Source organism: Phocoena sinus, chromosome 11 (assembly GCF_008692025.1).
Source record: "Phocoena sinus isolate mPhoSin1 chromosome 11, mPhoSin1.pri, whole genome shotgun sequence".
NCBI classification, from domain to species: Eukaryota; Metazoa; Chordata; class Mammalia; order Artiodactyla; family Phocoenidae; genus Phocoena; species Phocoena sinus.
Window position 1 is genome coordinate 17,909,581 of NC_045773.1, and position 22,096 is coordinate 17,931,676.

A 22,096-nucleotide genomic window follows, 5' to 3' on the forward strand; every position below is an offset into this window, starting at 1 on the left:
CTGGCAAACAATGGTCACTTTCCTGCAGTGCCTTTGAGCAGAAATGAATCTCTCAGATTTAGGCCTGAGCAGTTTTTCAGGCGCATGGGATGTGTGACGAGCCCATGACTGGATACAGCCCCACAGGAGGCAGGTACACTGAGTCCCCTTCTAACCACTGGCTGTGTGACAGCCTGGAGGAGGGCCAGCTCTTTCCTTTGCTGATAGCTGTTGGATAAGTGGTTGGCAACCTGAGAGAAGGAGCAGTCAGTGCAAGAGAGATGTTATTTAAAAAAAAAAAAAAAGCTGCATGCTTCCTGAGCTTCCTGGCTGTAATGTAATCATCTATTGATGCTGTAGTCACCTATGGTGATTTAGTGGGAACACACGAGGTCAAGTATGGCCTTGGGGTAACAGTACACAATGTTGGGGGCAGGATGGTTTTAATGTACTTTTTGTTCTAGAGTGTCAGCTGCCGGGAGCCTACTTTTCTTTTACCTTACTTGTCACGTAGCACACTGAAAACAGTTTGAGAATGAAAACACAAGCTTTTGAAGAACGCGTAACTTTCTCTTTCAAAAGTGCCTCGCGTGTGATTTTCTAGAATCACCTGATCTAAATATTGCTTCTCAGTTGTGCAAAAATACAAGGTAAAGAAAATTGAAATAGGAATTTAAAAATTTTAACATTCTTTGTTAGTATTTCAAGGGTTAGCTATGTAGTCAGGAATGTCTGACTTTTTGTTAAATAGATAAATGTTTATTGTGCAGAATTTTGAAAATAGGGGAAAGTTTAAAGAAGAATAACTGTAATCCCATGTGTGAAACGATGCCTGGCACACACCAGGTCCTCACACATTTGTTCAGTGACTACAGAGACGAATACTATTAATATCATTTGGGGGTGTTTATGTTTAAGAGTTTTTTCCATGTGTATTTGTCTTTTTTTTTTTTTAAGAAAATAGGGATCAAAACATGTAAGTACAATGCAGCTTCACTTTAAATTTGATTACTTTGGGTGTTGCTATTATTATTATTGCTGTTATTTTGTGATAACTGGAAGATTTCAACTTGCCTGTGGCCCTTAGCAAGGGACAACCTCACTTTAGGCATGTCTGCAAAACGAAACTAGGAATTTTTTTTTAATTTGAAGATTTAATTGGCTTTATTCAGTGATTCATGAATCGGGCAGCATCCCATCTAGCAAGTATCAATAGAAGAGAGCTCCTCTAATTTCATCAGGTAACGGTTGCAATGGGTTCTCATTAAATATGTGACCTTAATTCCACACTCCTTTTCAGAAAACTCTCTGGTGTGTAGGGTCTTCTGTCGCCGCCGTGCACACCTGCCTTTAGGTGTTGTCCCCACAGTCCTGCCTGACTGCGTTCATCTCCTGCTCTCTGTCACAGCCTGGCTTCTCCCAGGCTCGCCCGTGTACTCCCTTTGTTCTTCTCCTGGAACCATCTGCTCCACCTAAATGGTCTTTTTCTGTTGTGCCCCAAACCTACCCTATTTTAAGTCCCACTCTGCTCCTTTTCACACCGCCCTCCAAGCTGGCATACCTACCCCTTTTCTTCACTGACTGAATTATTTGCTGTGAGGCCCAGCTCCAAGTCCTGGATTTTCTGTTAACCCACTTCTGTTAGTAAGGCATGTCCTCGAGAGGCAGTATCCAGGGGCGTCACGCTATAGAGGAGCTTATACAAGCTTCAAGTGAATGGTTTATTTTTTGGCTAAAGACCTATGGCTGACTTTTAAAACTTTAAGTTAGTAGTTGTCATAAACCCCCCTGTCCCCCTCCCCACAAACAAGCGAGAGAGAGAGAGAGAGAGAGAGAGAGAGAGAGAGTAAGAAATTGGCATACCCTTGCCCTGACATTTTTTCTTTGTTGCAATTTAAACTGTTCCAAAAATTCTCAGTTTAGTTAGCTCTCCCTTGATTTTTTTCTGTTTGGATAACACGGCTAACTTGGTTTCATCGGTTTTGTGAGTTTTAATTGTATTCTCTCCTCCTGTCATCAGACTCTGCCTGGGGCGTGCGGGGATCCCCACTCTTCGTTACACGTAGTTGCCCTGGGCCACTTTGATAAGACACAAAGACCTTGACTTAACCAAGTGTAGTTTTAGGCCTTCTAAGTATTCCTTTTAACCCGTTGAGCAGTGGAGCGTTTATTGACATTCCTCCCCTCTGCGTATGAGGAAGCCACATAGTGAAAATTTTTGAAAAAAACATGGCCCCTGTTTTGAACTTACTACCTGCTTAACTCAAATAATAAAAACGTGATGTAGACCGAATGGCCCAAGAACACATGGGTAGCATAGCGGGTAGCTTCGGGAGTCAGTAAATTAAGAATTTGGATGCTGGGACCTCCACTCAATGGCAGTGTATCTTAACGGTCCTTGAGCCTCAGTTTCTCCTGTGAAGTGAGCAAAGGAGGTTATGAGGAGAATCAGCCGAGTTTCCTTTCCCTTTCTCTCCTTTGCAGGGTTTAGTAAGAGCTCTGACGATTAGGGAAGTCAGTCCGGGCTTCCTGCAGGATGAAGGCTTGAGCTGGACTGTGAAGGCAGGCTAGGATCCCTCCAGGTGGAACAGAGAGGAAAAGGCCTTCCAGGTGTGGGGAAGCAGTTGAGTAATGGGCCACGGACAAGTCCACAGAGTCTTGAAAGCAAGCGCAGGGAGGGCCCTGATGAAAGCAGTGCATCAAAATGTAATGTCAGAGGGCTCAGCGGGAGAGAGTCCGAGGGATGTGGAAGAATTTATAATCTCCGCACGAGTGAGGATGGGTGGTCGGGGAGTGGTGGGGAAAGGGCAGCTACAAGAGGCATTTCCAGAGAAAAGTCGTCAGGGCTTGGTGTGTGAGGCTAGGGGATGGAAGAAATTGTGAGGCTTTAAGCAGGTGATTACCGGGTCATTCATTCATCCTTAAAATACTTCAATTGAAAATGTACTGCTTCAAGGTTCTGTTCTAGGTATTGGGGATTAATGACTAAATAAAACAAGTCCCTGCTCTTATGAAGCTCACTTTCTAGTGTTAATTGTGTTAAAAATTTAGTGGCAGCGATTTTGGCATCTTGTGAGGTCATTAGGTAGCTCACGGTCCTTTTATCATATCTAAAAGTCAAGTGGGAAATGTCGATGAAAGCACATCCAGTGTCTTCACGAAGTCAATGTACAGCATTTTCACGTTTTAGGACTATAAAGATAAGAATGAAACAGTGAAACTGAAAATGCCGTATTTCACAGATCTAAGGAAGTGGTACTACTGTAGATATAGTAATTTGCCTGATGGTTAATAAATTTCAGGGACCGTCTTGAAGTTTGGAACACCTAGGGAATTGTTGTCGAGTTGTGTGATTCCTTTTGTAGGCTTGGGTTTGGATTAAAATTAGGTTCATTTAACAACCAGGAGGAAGTAATTAGGTTGAACAAGACTTCAGTATTTGATGGCTTTTTTTCCAAGTGATTTTGTCAGCTTGTTTTTGAAGTAGGGCTATGATATTTTAGTTTTCAGTCTGAGTTTTCTTCAGTTCTTCAAGGTGAAAAAATTTAAGTTTGTACTAGATAATTCCTTGACAAAAAATGTTGATGTAAGAAATAGAGACATTTGAAAACTAAAATATAATTTTCCATGGTATTTTGAAAGCTTGAAATAGAAGAACATTGTCTAAAGTTATGATGCATTTAAATACTCATTTACTTAGGAAGCTTCTCTCCCTGTCATTTAATGTACCTACTCATGTTTTATGTTATTTTTAAGGTAACCACAATTAATCAGCTATAACAATAGAATATAAAGATTTTTTCATAATTCTTAAGGAAAAAAATAAAGAGGTTTGGACTTAATAGTACTGATACGATTTCTTGCAATAAAAGAATATGAAAAATATTCAAAAAATGATTAAAACTCTGAGCTGCCATAAATATATTACCCCTCAGTGTGTGAATTTCTCAGTTAAAAAAAAACCAGATGTTTTTCCTTGAGGTTGATTTGATTTTTTTTCAATTTCCTTCAGGTAAAAGTGCAGTTTTAAAGTGCCTACTGGACATTCACAAAATTTTTCAGGAAAATGACCCAGCTTACATTCTAAACGATCTCTACATCTCAGACTACTGTGTGTGGATTCAGAAAGCCAAGTAAGTTTTCAGTTACGAATTTTACATGCTCCCATTTCCGGAACACCTACTTACCTGGGAGGAAGCACATGAAATAACCTGGAGGATAAGTTTTAATCAGGGACAAACCCGTACAGGTACCAAACATTTGAGAAGTCCTGTATCAGCACAAGGAACTTGGTGAAGTTGCTTAGGGAGGAGGTGCAGATGACAAAAAGGTTAATTTTCCTAGAAAAAAATTGGTACCGCCTGGAAAATATGTGTTAAAACTGACAGTTGTGACTCTTCACTGTTACGCTATTGACTGTCCTCAGTGAAATCTCAAGACTGGTCTATCTGAACCTGTGTCTGTGGTTTAATTACAGTGGGGTGTGAATGTGAGTGTGTGTGCAGGCATATGTGTAAACATCACAGGATACAAACCTAATCAAATGTAATCACAACGAGAGCTGTGCCCTCTTTGGTTAATCACTGGCTTACAGAATCCTTTATTCAGAGTAGAAGAACGAAAGTCTTCAGGGCCTAATAAAATGTATCTAAGGGTCTGAACATTTACAAATAGCCTCCTTGAACTTGGTATGTAAAAAATTTTTTAATTGTTTGCCATTGCCTCACTCAAGGAAGCATATCAAGTTTAAAAATGCAGTGAATTTTCATTTTGTAAAGGGTGTTCTATAGACCTGATTCTTATCAGACGTGCCCAAAATATCCATTTTAGTAGCAAGAGACTGTTAATGGAGAACATACAAAGAGAGCCTTTGATTGGAATAATTCTTAGGTGCTAGAGAAAAAGATGGCACAACATCATTTGTGACTTAGAAGAGTAATGATCATGATATTTTTACTATTAGTGTGATCAGTAAATGAATGCTTTAGGATGGCGTTTAATGCCTGTTTTGAGTGAACCATTATATAGAATTTATTTTTGATTTCTGTTGATGGGGAAGCAATTATATTGCAGAGTGAAATAAGGAAAAAACTTGAGGCTCTACCTGTTGTAAGCAAAATGCCTAGGGACTGCTCAAGATATCGCCAATAACATACAGCAGGTGGTGTCAGCATTCGAGTTGGAAATCTAGATTTCGCCAGATGGAAAATTGCATCTTTAACCCCTGAGGTCATGATGGTATGTCATCACTTCATTTGATCCTCCTGCTAATTGAGCTTATCGAATACCCTGCTGCCATTTCCTGTTGTTTTCATAATAAAATTAAATTGAAATAGCCTATTTGTGAGGGTTTAGGTTTTTCTTTTTTTCTTTCAGGGTGAGGATTTTATAAGCATGTAATGAGCATCGACGTTTGTGCTAGGATCCCATTTCTGTGAATGCCTCCTTCCTCTATTTGTGGCATTCTTTATTGACTAGAGAGAAGATCGTATTTCATTGAACTAGAAGGGTATACACCCTCAAGTTGATGTGGGGATTAATAGGACTTTTTTTCACTTAAAAAAATTTTTTCCCCTGGGTTTCAAGTTGCAGGAAATGAAACGACATTCTTAGGTTTCTAGTCATTGTTATGATAATAGTAATTTTAAAAAAGATGTTAATGTATTGCGAGCAAGGTAGAAGAGAGAAACCAGCAGGAACTCTTCAAATTACTTTGGAAAAAAAATGTTCACCTTTACCAGTTTGACTGTAACTTTCCTATCCCTAAATAAGCTGTGTGTTTTCACTTGGTGGGTTACGTTTTAACTCTAGTCTAGCCCAACTGTTTTCCCCTCCCCCTTGAAGTAAGAGAACCTAATTTTAATCAAATTTTCTAATTTTATTCTTAATATTTCAAGCACAGCATAATTGAACTTTCCAGTATCATCTTTACTGTGAACTTTCTTGGCTCTGAATTAATAATACTGTGGTGAATGTCCATAATTTCCATAATTAATTTCTTCCTTACTTTTCACCTTCTATTTTATTTCTTTCCCATACAGTTTATTACTGAAATCTAGCACCTTATTTTTTTAAATTTTTTTTTTTTTTTTTAATGCGTTACGCGGGCCTCTCACTGTTGTGGCCTCTCCCGTTGCGGAGGACAGGCTCCGGACGCGCAGGCTCAGCGGCCATGGCTCACGGGCCCAGCCGCTCCGCGGCATGCGGGATCCTCCCAGATCGGGGCACGAACCCGTGTCCCCTGCATCGGCAGGCGGACTCTCAACCACTGCGCCACCAGGGAAGCCCTAGCACCTTATTTTTATGTATTAAAATAGTTCTGCATTTTTCTTAGTCTCTATTTGATGTTTTTGATTATAATAATAATGACTGTGTGAAGTTTTATTTGAAATACCAGGCAAGTGCTAAATTCTGACTAGCATTCCATTTTTACAGTCAGACAGACATTTACTTTGGCAAAAACTTACTAGAATATGGGTAGCAAAGTCATTCTTACAGTGAATTAATGAAGTTAGGGCAACAACTGTGGTAAGTTTTGCTTTAGTGCTTCGTAGTTAGTTTTCCTTGTGATATGTGTCTTGTAGAGCACATTTGCAGAGCTTAAAAACTGAAGCTGCTGCATTTTTGAGTTATAGACTCTGCACATAATTTTTCTGAAAAGGAACACTTCCTGCCATCCTTTGCTGTAAGCTTCATTGGAAGTTTCGAGTGTGGTGGCCCCTGCAGCAAATACACTCTGGGTGGCAGCATGCAGAGTGGTTGGTTTGCTTGAGGTCATATAGGTTATAAGAGATAGGTCTGTGACAGTCTCAGGTCTTCTGGCTCCAGATTTCATGTTTTTCCAGATATACCACCTAGACAAGCCGTTGTCTTTGCCCATGGTATGGCGGGGCGGGGGGAGGTGGTGTGCAGGGAGCCCTCCCTGTAGAGCGCTTTTCCTATAGGAAGAGGGATTAAGGATTTATCTGTCTTCCTCCGGGATATTAGGCACATGTCCTGTCTGCCTCACATTGGGCATACCTCTTTCTCCCTCTAAAATTTTAAAGTCCATGTGAATGAGCACCTATCTGGGCCCATTACAGTCCCTTGTGAGCACAGTAAATTTTAGTTTAATTGAATGGTATCTAGTAGAGCCAGTTGAAGGAGCATTTCATTTTTTTCTTTTTAAACCAAACTGTAAATTAGCTCTAACTTATTTTTATTGACATTTTTAGCTACATTCAATAAAAGACTTCGCCCTTCCCCTCATTTCTTTTCCAGTGGGCTGCACTCACCAGTAGCACTGGTAGTTCTGACCTACTGAAAGTTTAGTGTTTTACACCCTTCGGTTTAAGCTGGGGTGGAAAAGCTTGTCCTGTAAAATATGTTCCAGCCCTGCCTCTCATGGACCATAAGACCTTAGCAAATCACTCCATCACTTCATCTAATGCACCAGTGTTAGTATTTTCTCTATTTTCCAGTGCATTTTTAAACCAGTGGAAGTAATACTGCACATATCATTTTGTAATGTGTTTAATATTTATAATAGTACCCTATAAATCATTTTCCTTTATAGCATAATATCCATAGCATAGTATTTTTTTTTTTTTTTTTTTTTTTTTTTTTTTTTTTTTTTTTTTTTTATGCGTTACGCGGGCCTCTCACTGTTGTGGCCTCTCCCGTTGCGGAGGACAGGCTCCGGACGCGCAGGCTCAGCGGCCATGGCTCACGGGCCCAGCCGCTCCGCGGCATGTGGGATCTTCCCAGACCGGGGCACGAACCCGTGTCCCCTGCATCGGCAGGCGGACTCCCAACCACTGCGCCACCAGGGAAGCCCCATAGCATAGTATTTTTAAAATAAACTAATTGGTTCCTCATTATACAAGAAGTACACACCCACTGAAGAAAACTTGATACTTTATGGTTTTAATGCACGGTGTAATTTGAAATGACATGGGATAGAATATGGTGTTATTTTGTTTTTCTGCATGGAAAATTTTTCATTGTCTATTTTTGTTTAAAAGAAATTAAGATCTAAAATCCCAGCTAACTTGAGTACAAGTCTGAGCTTGTCATGAAGGTTCTGTATCTTTGTATTCTCTAGTGTAGTTTTTTAAGGTAGGTACTTAAGGGGGAAAAAGAAAATGTATGTCTTTGAAACACTGAACCTTTTTACATTGAACTGATAGATGGTTTACTGTGATTAATACTCTCCATGCATTTGTTTTTTCACTGCTTTTTCGCATTCTTCCCCCCACCCCCCAAAATGAAATCTTACTTTGCAACCCTTTGGACACTAACGTGCAAAGTTTGTAGAGGGAAACAACTCCATCACCTAATAGTTTTGTTTTATTTGATAAATCCTGGACCTCAGCTTCCTCAATTGTGAATAAACCCAAGGCATTTCTGCACTGAAATCTTAAAACTTTAGAAAACTTAGGACCATATCATTGCTTCATACTGCTTTGCTTCCTCTGTGTATGTGATTTGGTAGGGGATAGGGTTATATTCCTGAGAACAGTGTAGCTCTCTTCCTTTTGGCTTTCTCTTGTTCCTGGTTTATCTGCCAAAAGCCGTGGGAGTGGGGGGTCACTCATATGCAGAGGTAAAACATCGGCACTGAATGTAGAAACGGAATTATTTATTTTTTTCAACCACTAATTATTGAGCCCTACTCTATGCCAGGTACTGAGATAGGTGGTGGGGATACTCCGGTGAACAAGGGACACAACACCTTGAAGCTGATCTTCTAGTGGGGAACATAGAAGGAAAATGTTATGCCGTAGCCTGATAGCAGCAGCCACAGTGGGGAAGTATGGGTGCTATAGGAGCACCTAGGAGGCCACATGCTTAGTCTTGGGGTATAGGAAACCACTTCCGGAAGGAAGAGTTGAAGCTGAGAGCTGAAAGGTCAGGAAGGGGTGGTCAGATGCAGATGGGGAAGCAGGGGTGGAGGGCATTTCAGACAACAGGGACGGAGGAATGTGGCCCTTTTAAAGAGCTCAGAACGGTTGGATCTCGGTACAGGAATGAGAGAAAGGAAGTGAGGCTGGAGAGTTCTTGTAGATCATTGGCCACATGAAGATGTTTGAGGTTTGTCCTGGGAGAGTGTGGAGCAGCTGAAGAGTTTAAGCGATGGAGTGTCTGTGTGAGCGACACAGTAAGATTTAGATTCTGGGAAGATCCATCAGGTTACATTGTGGGGAACGAATTGTGGTGAGGGCAGAGCTCAGACTCAAGGCTGAAAGGCTAGTTAGGAGGTGAGTGATCCAGGCAAAAGGCAGCTGTAGCCTGAGCCAGGGCAGTGAGAGTGGAGAAGGAGACTAGTGGTCAGGTTTAAGGGGTAGATGAGACAGGACTGAATAAGGATGGGATCTCAGGGGAGAGTGAGAATGGGGCCAGTCAAAGGTGAGGTCTGGATTTTGCCTTGGGCCAGTTAATGGGGCCGTCGGAGGTGCCTTTGCTGAAATTAAATCATACTGGAGGGGGTAGGTTGGAAGAGAAGTGAGAGGGTGGAAAGACGAGGAGTTCAGTTTCAGAAATGTTGATTTGAGGTCTCTAAGGAGTATCCATAAAGAAAGAGTCGGGAACATTTGGATCACAGCTGGAAAAGATGTATAGAGAAGAGTTGGACAAAGAAGGGATATGAATTAATAGGAAAGCATAAAAAATGGTATCTGGTTGTACAGTACTGTTACACATATGAGTATAATGATAATCAGGAGTGGATGCATTCCAGGCTGGGAAAATAGCATCATGCAGAGTCGCAAGTCAAACGTGTAAGCAACGTGGAGAACAGATTTCCTGCTTGTAGCTCTGGTGGCTTAGAAGGGCAAGAATGGACGTGAGGCGTTTTTGCATTTGGATCACAGTTTTATCTGTCCTTTAGTTTCCCTTTGTTATTAAATAAGAGAGTCTGCAGTTAGCCTGAGGTCATGATGTTTTAGTAACAGGGCCAGATCTGAAACGCTTATTTCTCCCTTCGGTGTGCTGGAGACTGTCGCGGTATTTTTGACTTAGAAATCACTTGGTGGGCTTCCCTGGTGGCACAGTGGTTAAGAGTCCGCCTGCCAATGCAGGGGACGTGGATTTGAGCCCTGGTCCAGGAGGATCCCACATGCTGCGGAGCAACTAAGCCCGTGCGCCACAGCTACTGAGCCTGCGCCCTGGAGCCCGTGAGCCACAACTGCTGAACCCACGTGCCACAACTACTGAAGCCCGCGCACCTAGAGTCCGTGCTTCGTGGCAAGAGAAGCCACCGCAATGAGAAGCCGGTGCACCGCCACGAAGAGTAGCCCCCTCTCACTGCAACTAGAGAAACAAAGACCCGACGCAGCCAAAAATAAATTAAAAAAAAAAATCACTTGGTTACATATGAGAAAACCAGTCGGACTTTTATAGTAAAAATGGGGACTTTATTAGGAGGCTACAGGTTATCTTCTGGGACCCAGGCGCTGAGTACAGCTGGGCCCCGTGAGCTCAAGGCACGAAGTGTGGGGTTGGCTTACTTTCTGGTGACATGTGGTCCCTCGAGTTGCTTATTTCTGCAGGTCCCTGCTGCTCTTCTCCCTTTGGTGCATATGGAGGAGAATGGCTCTTCTACAGCTCTGAGTTTCCATGTGCCTAGTTTCAGTAGAGATGGACTAGAGTCCCTTGTTTATGATTCCAAGGGAGAGGGGATGTGGTTGGCCCAGCATGGGTCCGTGTTTTTTCCTGGTCTAGTTGCCTTGGTCACAGAGGGCGTGGAGTGGGGGTGCCCCCTAAAGTGGTACACACAGGGTCCCAGGGCTTTGTCACCTTTGACACCCTTTGTCACCAGTGAGTGCCCATTCTCAGAGCAGGGTGCATGTGGGGCATGCGGACCCCTTAAGAGGTTGCTGCTGGAATTCCATGACAGCATTCTGAGCCATAGCTAAGGGCGAGCCCTGACACCTACCACTGCCTGTGTCACTGATACTCATAATAATATACAGTGCTGAGGCTGGTTTCAGAGGGCTGTTCAGTTCAGGCTGATCATCAGTTACTCTAGGTGGTTCCACTTCTGCAGGGGAAGTTACTTCTCTGACAATGGTACAACATTAAGGGTTACATTAGCTGCTAATGGTTAGCATGTAGAAATTTCAAGAAACAATTGTGCAGAATTTCAAGCAACTTAAACCTCCCTTGAATTGAAATCATTCTTGGGAAGGTGCTTATTCAGGCCTGTCAGGTTGCTCCTCAGTTTTACTGTTTATTTTTAATTAAATCCACCAATTCGTCCTGGATGGGAGTGGGTTTTATCTCCATAAGAAAAGATTAGTACATGCCAATATCCATTCACCGTAGCCCTTCAGTGCGGTTTCATATAGAAAGGATTTACTTAATGCTTCTTCACCTTATCACCGGTAGTTCAGCAATGCCCACTGGGGACTGCTGCTCTTCATTAGACTTCTCTAACAAGAAATGTGCCAATAAATCATGAGATTACGAATGTTCCTAAAGATTTCAAGACAAAATAAACCTTTGTAAAGATATGAATGCTCCATGTCACTGTACACATTGAGAAAACTAGCCAAAGAATTCTATATCTGAATGTTCAGGTTTTGTGGAGCTTTTTGTTGTTGTTTTACTTGTTGTTTCTTTGTTTTTTTTAATGTGTAATATCCTTGTTTTTTTTTTTAAGGTGACCTTTTTTATTTTAGAATAGTTGTAGATTTACAGAAAAATTGTGGAGATGGTACAGAGAGTTCCCAGATACCCCACATTCAGTTTCCCCTATTATTAACTTCTTACATTGGTATGGTAACTTGTTACAATTAATGAACCATTATTGATACATTATTATTAGCTCAAGTCCATAGATTCATTTAGCTTTTCCTAGTTTTTACCTAATGTCCTTTTCCTATTTTAGGATACCACATTTTGTTTCGTCGTTTACTAAGAACTGGAACTCAAATCAGTAAAGCTCTGTTTCTTGCACATTTCGTTTTTCCAAGAGCTTAAATGCTATTGAAAGGCAATGAAATATTATTGAGATATATTAAGATGCCTGAGGGGCTTACTACATACAAACATTCTAATCTAGACCTTGAAAAATATAGGTTTGGCAGGTGGGAAAATGTTTAGAAATTTGGAAACATAATTCATTTATCATTTTTACTTCTACCTGTACTGTGGGCATTGTGATTTTGCTATATTAATAAAAATTGAGGTTTGTAAAAATAAAGTGAGCAAGGCTTTATATTTTCATATTAATTTTCTAAAGGTGGTAGACATTAGAGGATAAAGTGTGAATACAAGTTCTTATAAAAAAGATACAGACTTGCAGGGGTGAGTGGGCAGCTCCCAGACTGGAAAGTGAGGGCATTTATCTGTACAGGGAGGCTTGTACGTGTCAGGCCATTCGAGGACTACAGCTGGGTGGCTGTGTTTGGTTTTTGTCTCTGTCCTTACTCGTTTTGTTCCCAGATACTTGGCTCCAGACTTCTTAAATCCTTGGTTTTGGCTTGCTGGAGCCCTGGCTTTTCACAGAGTATAATTAGCTACTATGTGAGCAAATTGGTATTTTCCTTCACCTCCCTGTTCTAATGTACTTTTGCACGTCATAGGTCTTGGGAGGATTCTCGGTGGAGGAGACTGGCAGGATCAAGTGAGTTCCGGTGGGAATTGATGTAGTCAGGTTTTGTGAACCCGTATTCTCTGCTTCAGATAGAATTTTCCTTGTGCTCGGATGCTCTTCACGTCTCACTCAGAGAAGAGGCTTACATTGATTAATGTGGCATATGTGTGGTTATCTAACTTAGAAAGTGCTCTGTTTAAGGAGAGCTTTGTCAAGAGCGTCCTTTGAATGGAGTCGCAAGAAAGCTTTTTAAAAAAACTGACAACTTCAAGTACAATTTCCTTTTTCTTCTGCCAAATATGACTGAAACCCAATCCTTGTTATAACATAATTATCTCAACTGAAGCCAACTGGGAGTTGCTGCCTTAATGTAAGGGGTGTGAAGTCCCCTAAACAAATAGAAGATTAATTACATTCACAGCATGTTATGAAGGTGATGAGATTGATTGTGATCATTTGACTGGTCCCATTTCCTGCTCTGACTACTTTCCTGAATAAATAGAAGCTGGGAAAATCGTAAATAGAGCTTTAGAGAGTACTGTTGTGCCATGGGTGGGAAAAGGGCGTCCCTGAGGTATATTCGTAGATTGTAAGTGATATATGATGTTAATTGTAGATAATTTTATCATTGATTATTTGCTGTTCTCAGTTTAAACAGCTTTCCAAGGATAGTTTTTATCTTTCAAAATATAGATATTAACAGAGCATTGGAGGAATTTGACAGAGTGTATTTTAAGTGTATAGATTTCAGCAATTAAAAAAATTTTTTATTTATTTATTTTTGGCTGCATTGGGTCTTCATTGCTGCGTGCGGACTCTCTCTAGTTGCGGCGAGCGGGGGCTACTCTTCGTGGCAGTGTGCGGGCTTCTCATCGCGGTGGCTTCTCTTGTTGCGGAGCATAGGCTCTAGGCGTGTGAGCTTCAGTAGTTGTGGCATGCGGGCGCTTAGTAGTTGTGGCTCATGCGCTGTAGAGCACAAGCTCAGTAGTAGTTGTGGCACACGGGCTTAGTTGCTCCGCGGCATGTGGGATCTTCCCAGACCAGGGCTCGAACCCATGTCCCCTGCATTGGCAGGCGGATTCTTAACCAGTGCCACCAGGGAAGCCCAATTTCAGCAAATTTCTGATCCATTTTTAGATGTTTTTACTTAGTGTGGCCTTTTGGAAGGTTTAAACTAAAGAAAATGTCAACTCTTAGATGCTTATGTTGTTTTTTCCTCATAGAAGCTTCTGCTTTTGTTAAAATGATAAATTAGTATTTTCATGAGGCACTGTTTTCTGTTTTTATTATATGTTTGTCTTACCTCTTTTTCCTGGATAGTTTTCTGATATTGTAAAATTGTGATTTTGATTTAGATGTTTATTCTCCAAATCTTCTATTATAGTGGCCTCTAAAGTGAGCTTCACTTAAGGCCACGGAGTGCGTAAAACAATCTTTCTAGAGTGCAGGAAAACTATAATAGCTCTGTGTTTATTGATTAAGAAGAATCTTAAGCTTCACTAGTATTTAATGTATGGATCAGTGGCAAAAGTCATGTTTTGTGGGTCCCAAACTTTTTCAATGATGGGCTACTTGATCCAAAGTTTAGAGGAATAACCATCTTTATTTCCAAAGGGAAGCACTTAGTAAATTTATTCTCAAAGCCTAAATTATGGCCGGGGAGGGGTTGTCTCGCCTAAGAAACTGGAGTTGGGGTTCAGGGACTCCAGTCAGCCTCTGCTAGTTGCTTGAACGTAGTTGAAGACAAAGAAACTCAACTTCCAGAGCTTGAGATTTGTGCCAGATGTAAAATGGTCCCTTCCTGCTTCAGTTTTATGTTCTGTTTGATGAGTGGAGAGAAAGAAGCCTAACTCGGGAATGCAGAGCCTTTGTCATGATGATAACATGTATTTCTTGTGCCCAGACACCTTGTCTTTTGCTTTCGGGATTCTTATGTATTAACTTAAAACGTGAAAGAACAAAAAGCCAACTATCCTTATGAGAAAAAAAGAATGCAATTTGAAATGGATGCTCCTATAGGTTTGGGAGTGGGGTATAATAGAGGTTCAGTCTCAAGATGTTAGGATTCCATGAGGAGTGATTTTGTGATTTCATTGTTAATTACTGATCCAAAGAAAAGGAGCCAAAGAAATCTGGACTGTGAATGTCCTAAAGGGCAAAGCACCTATTCAACTTGGTACCCTGGCACCTAGCAGGATGCTGGTCACTTATTAGTAAATGCTCGTGGAACTGAAAATTTTCTTTCTAATTCAGTAAAAAGCTTCAATGAAAAGTAGCAGTTTTACCCTGTCTTTACACGATACTAAACCTCTGTCTCTAGGACCTTCAGTGTATGTCCTGTTCTTCTTGGCCTAATCACAAGATAAGGATACATGCACTTACCTACACAGACGTTATGTGTCCAGATGGATGTCAAAGGAAACAGAACTTTTTGCGGGTGCTTATCTACTCAGATCTGAGAAAGTCAAAACGGGCTGGAGGTGTAGGAGAGAGAGCAGTGTGTGGAGGTTCGGATGGTTGGATGGGTGGATGTTTAGATCACTTCCATGTCCCCTGCTTACTGTTGAGCAGTATGGACCCAGAGGTTGGTGTGGGGACTGCCCTGCAACCTCCCCGAGGAGTCAGGCGCAAGAATCGACCATCAAGGGACCAGCAGCCACACGCTGTCCGCAAGTCCCGAGACAGAGAACATGAGCCAGTTGAGGAGGAGGAAGGTACTCTGGCCTTCAATTCCAGGACATTCCCCAGGTCATCTCCAAGTTACACACCCGAGCAGGAGACAGACAGGCGATCCACTGTGTAACTGAAGGATGTCGTGGATAGCCATTCAATTTAATTCTCTTTCCAAAAGGGAGATACCTATGTGTAATAGTGTCTTAGATCACACCTTCTTTATCTAAAATATTTATAGTTGTAATTGCTTGTTAATTATTAATAGTGTATTAATTATAATTTAATTATTAAACTCAGTTACTTGTAATTATAAATATTTCTTTTCTTTGTGGTTCATTTGTTTAAATGAATTCAGAGTCTGATTGAGTCCAAAATTTATTGAATATCTACTATGACCAGCGTTGTACTCAGTGCTGGAGGTTAGATCAAGGTCAAAATTTCCACAGCAAGGAACCCACTGTCTGGGAAGGTTAAAGACACTACACTATCGTGAAAAATCATAACTGGAAAGTTAAATGGCAAAAGCCACGTGTATAGAGCTGTACATGCTGAGATGGCTCAATCACATTAAGAAATATGTATTGGGCTTCCCTGGTGGCACAGTGGTTAAGAATCCGCCTGCCAATGCAGGCGGCATGGGTTCGAGCCCTGGTCTGGGAAGATCCCACATGCTGCGGAGCAACTCAGCCTGTGTGCCACAACTCCTGAGCCCATGTGCCACAACTACTGAAGGCCGCGTGCCTAGAGCCCGTGCTCCGCAACAAGAGCAGCCACCGCAATGAGAAGCCTGCGCGCCGCAACGAAGAGTAGCCCTCGCTCGCCACAACTAGAGAAGCCAGTGCGCAGCAACGAAGGCCCAACGCAGCCAAAAATAAATGGATAAAATAAATAAATAAATAAATAAAATAAAATAAAAGGCTGGCCAACATGGCTGTTCATTCTAAAGTGATGTTACTGTTTAAAAAAAAAAAAAAACATATTCACAGAACAAAAACCCTAGAAGGAAGCACATTAATGTTGATAAAAGTTATCTCTGGCTTGTGGATTTACGGGTGGCTTTTCTACTTTATACTTACTTTTTGGGTGTGTTTACATTGAACATGTATTTTATTTTTTCCCTGATGGGCATTTTAGGAAATTACAAGGGTGATATCAGTGCTTGTTTTTTTTTTTTCCTTACGTGTAAGAGAATATTACAGAACTGAATGAAGTAAAAAGTGTGGTGATCTGCACTTAAGGCCCAACTAAATCAGCAAACGAATGAAAAAAGAAAGCCCTTATGTCCTGAATGAAATGAAGTAGACATACATAGATAATCTATCAGTACTTGCTTGAGCTTTCTCAAATATGAACTTAGCATTTAAGTCAAGTAGTAATTTGACATTATCTTCAGATGTGGAGTTTCTCTCCTTGCTGGGTGCACCATTTTATTATTTATTCAATATAAAATGATATAGAGCAGAAAAAAGACACCAGACCATCAGACGTCTCCTGTGTATCTGTTCTCAGGTTTACAATACATCAAGTGGCAGAATATACTCTGATATCATGGCATACTTGTCCTTTGTGTAGGTGAACTGCTGTTGGCCTTGTGATGGATGAAATATCACTTTACATCACAGATTTATAATTATGTGGTGTGCCTTAAATGATGGTGAAATGTGAAAAGTGATGTCTGTTCTGATGATCTTGTTTTCTTCAGGCTCTTTCTTGCCCTGTAACCTCAAGCCGCATACACACCCAAAGTTGTTCTTCGGCGATCTCATTTTTGATACCTTCCTAGAACTCAAAAGACACTTTGAGCAAAGAATAAAACACCATCTCACATCTAGTATTAAGTACCCTTGGCCGTTCCAAGTAAGCTTGCCAGCCAGTTTAGATTTTCTATCCGTAGAATATCCTAAAGCTTCAAGAAAGTAAGGGTTTTGTTCTTACTGAAAGAAATTCACTTCATTTCTAACTTGATGTTTAAAATTACAGTTGTCAGCACGCGTCCTATATACCTGTTTTAACAGATAAAACAGTTAAAAGGATTTCACTTGAGCTGGGTAAGCTAAAGCCATCTGAATGAATAAAACTATTGGCAAAGGGTCTCCACTTGACTAAATACTAGATTAATAAAATACAAGCTTTCAAAACTCAGGAAGTTGTGAAGCTTTTATTCTGAACACATCTGTACTCTACATACTTATGCTTCAGAAGCGTTATCGTAACCCATGATTTCAGATGGAAATTTCAAATCTAGAATGTTCAGGAGGTACGTACTAGGTTTATGTTACCTTTTTATCAGAAAGATCCAGTCTTGCTCCAGGTTTATGGGAAAACATCTTTGTTTTTGGTTAACACAAGCTTACACAGATCTTCCACCATGTTTCCATTGATCATACTTTTTCAAAGGTCACCTGCCAGTCAAAGATGGGCTCTCCCCTTGAGGCTTGGGAGTGAGAGGTGAGGCCACACACCTACTGTGTTTCACATCTTTGGGGGTCTTGTTACCAAGTGGCGGTGATGGTGGTTTGTAAGTTGTGACTGCTATAGGCTAGAGTATCTGTTGTCCCAACCATCTGTTCATTCAACAGATATTTATGAGTTCTTACTCTGGGCAGCATTCCGTGCTAAGGTTCTGAGCCTCCAGTGGTAAGCAAAACCCAGACATGCTCCCACGCCCCATGGAATTTATGGTCTAATGGAAGAGAGATGTTAATCAAAGAATCGCATACCCAAAACGTAAAAGCAAAAGCTTGGAAAGTGCTCCAAGAAAAAAGATTCATGCTCCTGTGAAAGCACATTATATCCAGCCTGGTCTGGTGGGGGGATACGAAGAGGGGGCAGGTGATGACCGGGGAAGCTTTCCTTGGGGAAGTACTTGCTTTGAGTACCAGAGTACAAGCAGGAGTTAACTTAAGCGAGGTGATGGATTTCACAGAATGTAGGAGGCCCACTAGCAGAGGTCATGCGGCAGGAGGGAATTTTGTATGTGTTCAAGAAATTGAAAGAACATTAGGATGTTCAGCCAGGGTGGCTGAAACATAAAAGGTATATGTGTGTGTGGATGGATCAAGATGCGGCTGGTGATTCAGGCAAGGCCCAGACTGTACAGTAGCTTCTGCATAATGTTAAGAGTTTTTATCTCGGTCTTGAGAACTGTGGGAAGCTGGAGAAGGATCTTAGGCACACGATGGGAGAAGATCACTGGAGTAGTAGTGTGAATTGCATGTTGCACCAGCTAGAAAGCTCCTTGTGAAGGATGAGTGTAGCCTGACCAGGGAAGTAGGATTTAGGGACTAAAATGGATTTGGGGAGAGAGGGAGAAGCCGTCACGGAGGACAGCGCCTGAGTCTGTGGCTTGCGCAGCTGAACAAGTGATGAGACCTCATTTGGGAAGAATAATTCTCAGGCAGTTGGCTTTTGTTAGAGAAGTTCTTCTGTTCACAGAACTTAGCCTCTTTTGTGGTGATCTGCGCTATAGTTCATAATTCTGGGTAATGGCTAGTTTTCTTTCTTTGCCTCTGTGGGGTTTTTTTTTAATTAATTTATTTTTGGCTACCTTGGGTCTTTGTTGCTGCACACAGGCTTTCTCTAGTTGCGGCGAGCGGGGGCTACTCTTTGTTGCGGTGTGTGGGCTTCTCATCGCGGTGGCTTCTCTTGTTGCGGAGCACGGGCTCTAGGCACGCAGGCTTCAGTAGTTGTGGCACGCGGCCTCAGTTGTTGTGGCTCGTGGGCTCTAGAGTGCAGGCTCAGTAGTTGTGGCACAAGGGCTTAGTTGCTCCATGGCATGTGGGATCTTCCCAGACCAGGGCTCGAACCCATGTCCCCTACGTTGGCAGGCGGACTCTTAACCACTGCGCCACCAGGGAAGTCCCTTTTTTTTTTTAAAATGGAACTATTGGGTTCAATTATCGTTACCTCTTATTTGCCTTTTTTGTATGTGTATAGAGTTTGGTTATTTTCTTAAAATATTTTCTTATGAAATATAAAATATTAAAATAATATAAAATATGTGTACAGTTTAAAGAATAATAAAAAGGTGAACATGCATGTACTTACCAGCAATCTTAAGAAATAGAGCATTACCAGTTTCCTAGAGGTACCCCATGAGACCAGTCCCAGTCATATTTCCCTCCTCCCTCTGGTAACCACCATCCTGAATTTTGTACTAATCATTACCTTGCTTTTCCTTATGGTTTTGCCATCTGTGTATTTATCCCAAGTTTAGTTTTACTTGCTTCTGAACTGTATGTAAATGGAATCATACTGTATGTGTTCTTCTGTTACTTGCATTTTTCACGTAATGCTTTTTCTTTTTGGGGGGATTTAACCATGGTGACGCACAGAGGTGTAGTTTATTTATTCTCCTGCTATCTGAGTCGACTGCAGTTTGTTCATGTATTGCAATGTAGATTGGATTGTTGATGAATGGTTCCCATTTTGGATTATTAGGAAAATCCTGTTCTGAACATCTTTGTTCACGCTTCATGGTACACTTGTGCAACTTTTTGAGTAAGCCCTATACCCAGGAATGGAATTGCTGGGATTTAGGGGATGGTTGGAGGCCAGTTAGACTTTACTGGGTAATGCCAAAGGGTTTTCCAAAGTGGCTGTACCAATTTATTTCAACTTATACTCCCAGCAATGGGAATTTCACTGGCTCAACCTTCACGCCAACACTTGTATTGTTCAGATTTTAAAATTTGGCATTCTCCATGGGTGTGAAAGAGTTTCTTTTGTAATTTTCATTTTCATGTTCTTGGTAACTAATGAAGCTAAGCATCCTTTCATGTATTTGTGAGCCATTCATGTCCCTTCTTCTGTGAATGTCTGTCTGTTGTGTTGCCTACTTTTTATTAAGGCTATCTTTTTCTTTTTGATTTTTAGGTTTCCCTGGTATTCTAGATACTAGTCCTTTATTGATTAAATATGTTGCAAACATTTCTCCCCAGTTTGTAGTTTATCTTCCAGTCTCCTTGTAGTGTCTATATAAACAGAAGTTTTTAATTTTAATGTTGTAGAATTTATCGATATGTTCCTTTATGGGTATGCTTTTTGTTTCTTGTTTAAGAAAGTTTTTTGATTTGCTTGTCATAAAGATATTCTCATATAGTATCTTCTAAAATTTTTATTCTTTTGGGTTTAGCATCTAAGTCTTTAGTCCACCTGGAACTAATTTCTGTGTATTTTATGAGATGGGGATCCATTTTCATTTTTTCCCCATATGGATAACCTTATCCCGGCTTCATTTATTAAATAGTCCATCCTTTCCCCATGCATCCTGCAGTGCTCACTCTGTCATACATCGTTTACATATACACATGGATCTGTTTCTAGGTTGTCTCTTCAGTTTCACCGATTTACTTGTCTATCATGTGCCAATACCATACTTTCTTAATTACCGCAGCTTTGTATCTTAGCATCAGCTTGTCAAGTTCCATGAATAACGCTTTAATTGGAATTGCTTTGAATCTATTAATCAGTTTTGGGGGAGACTAAAACATTTAGTCGCTTTGCGATAACATGGTGTGACTCTCTAAGTTTTCTTTAATGTCTTTTAATAAAATTTTATAATATGCTCCATAAAAACTTTATACGTCTTTGCTAGATTTATTGCTTTATTTTTTGAGTTGCTATTGTAAATGGTACTTAAACAATTTTTTATTTTCAAACCCCTTGTTTAAAGTATATAGAAACGTAATTCACTTTTTTATATTGATTTCTGTATACAGCTACCTTGCTAAACTCTATTATTAACTTATGTACGGATTCTCCCCAGTTTTCAATATAGGCAATAATAGCAGTGCAAATAATAACAGTTAGGTTTCTTCTTTTCCAATCTTCATATCTTTCATTTCTTTTTTGTTATTCTTCTTCATCATATTGTACTGACTAGATCCTCTAGTAAAATACTGAGTAGATATGGTGGTACCGTACTTCCCTATCTTACTCTTTATTTTTTAGAAAATGCTTTCAACAGTTCGCCATTAAATGTGACGTTTGCTGCAGGCCTTTGTAGATAGCCTGTATCAAGTTAAGAAAGGTTCACGTTATTCGTAGTTTGCCAAGAGTTTTGATCCCAAATGGTCATCAAATTTTATTGCATATTTTCCTCATCTTTTGAGATGACCTTAAGTGTTTTCTCCTTTAACTTTTTAGCATAATGAATGACATTTATAAAATCTCTAACTTAAATTAGCCCTTGCACTCGTGGGATAAACCTATCTTGATTATGATGCATTATTTGAATAATGATGCTGAATTTGGTTTGCTAACTGTGTGTGTGTGTGTGTGTGTGTGTGTGTGTGTGAGTTGCATGTGCAAGAGAGGGAAACAGAAGACCAAGAGAGAAAGACAGGGAGGGAAGGGAGAGGGAAGGGAAGGGAAGGAGTTTGGCCTATGATTTTCCATTCTCGTACTATCTTTATCTACATTTGTTATCAAGGTTATGCCAGCCTGATAAAGTGTATTGGGGGTTGTTGCCTTTTCTGTTCTCTGAAATAGCTTATGTAAGACTGAAACAATCTCATCAGTGAATTTTCAGTAAAGTTCACCCCAAAAGCCATCTTGACTTTTTTCTTTCTGAAATTTTTAAACTATTCATTCAGATTTTCCAATTGCTATACAAGTATTCTAGTTCTCTGTTTCTCCTTGAGTCAGTTTTAATAGATTATATTTTTTTAGAAGTTTGTCCCTTTCATCTAAATTTTCAAAACTTTCTAACATAAAGTTGTTCTTCTTTCCTCTTATCTGTTTTCTTCTCTACAGCATCTATAGTTTTCTTACTTTACATTCCTGTGTATTTGTGCTTTCTTGTTTTTGTTTCTTCTTCTTTTGATCAATCTTGCAAGAGAGTGTATTTGATTAGTTTATCAAAGA

The 22,096-nt window shown here is 40.5% G+C and overlaps 1 protein-coding gene across 1 annotated transcript in view; it reads left to right on the forward strand.

Moving 5' to 3' along the window:
- The window catches only part of SHQ1 (SHQ1, H/ACA ribonucleoprotein assembly factor), a 90,121-nt gene that overhangs the window by 49,272 nt on the left and 18,753 nt on the right, over positions 1–22,096 (forward strand). The window contains 1 exon segment of the mRNA XM_032650157.1: positions 3,992–4,112. Coding sequence (XP_032506048.1) covers positions 3,992–4,112 — 121 coding nt within the window.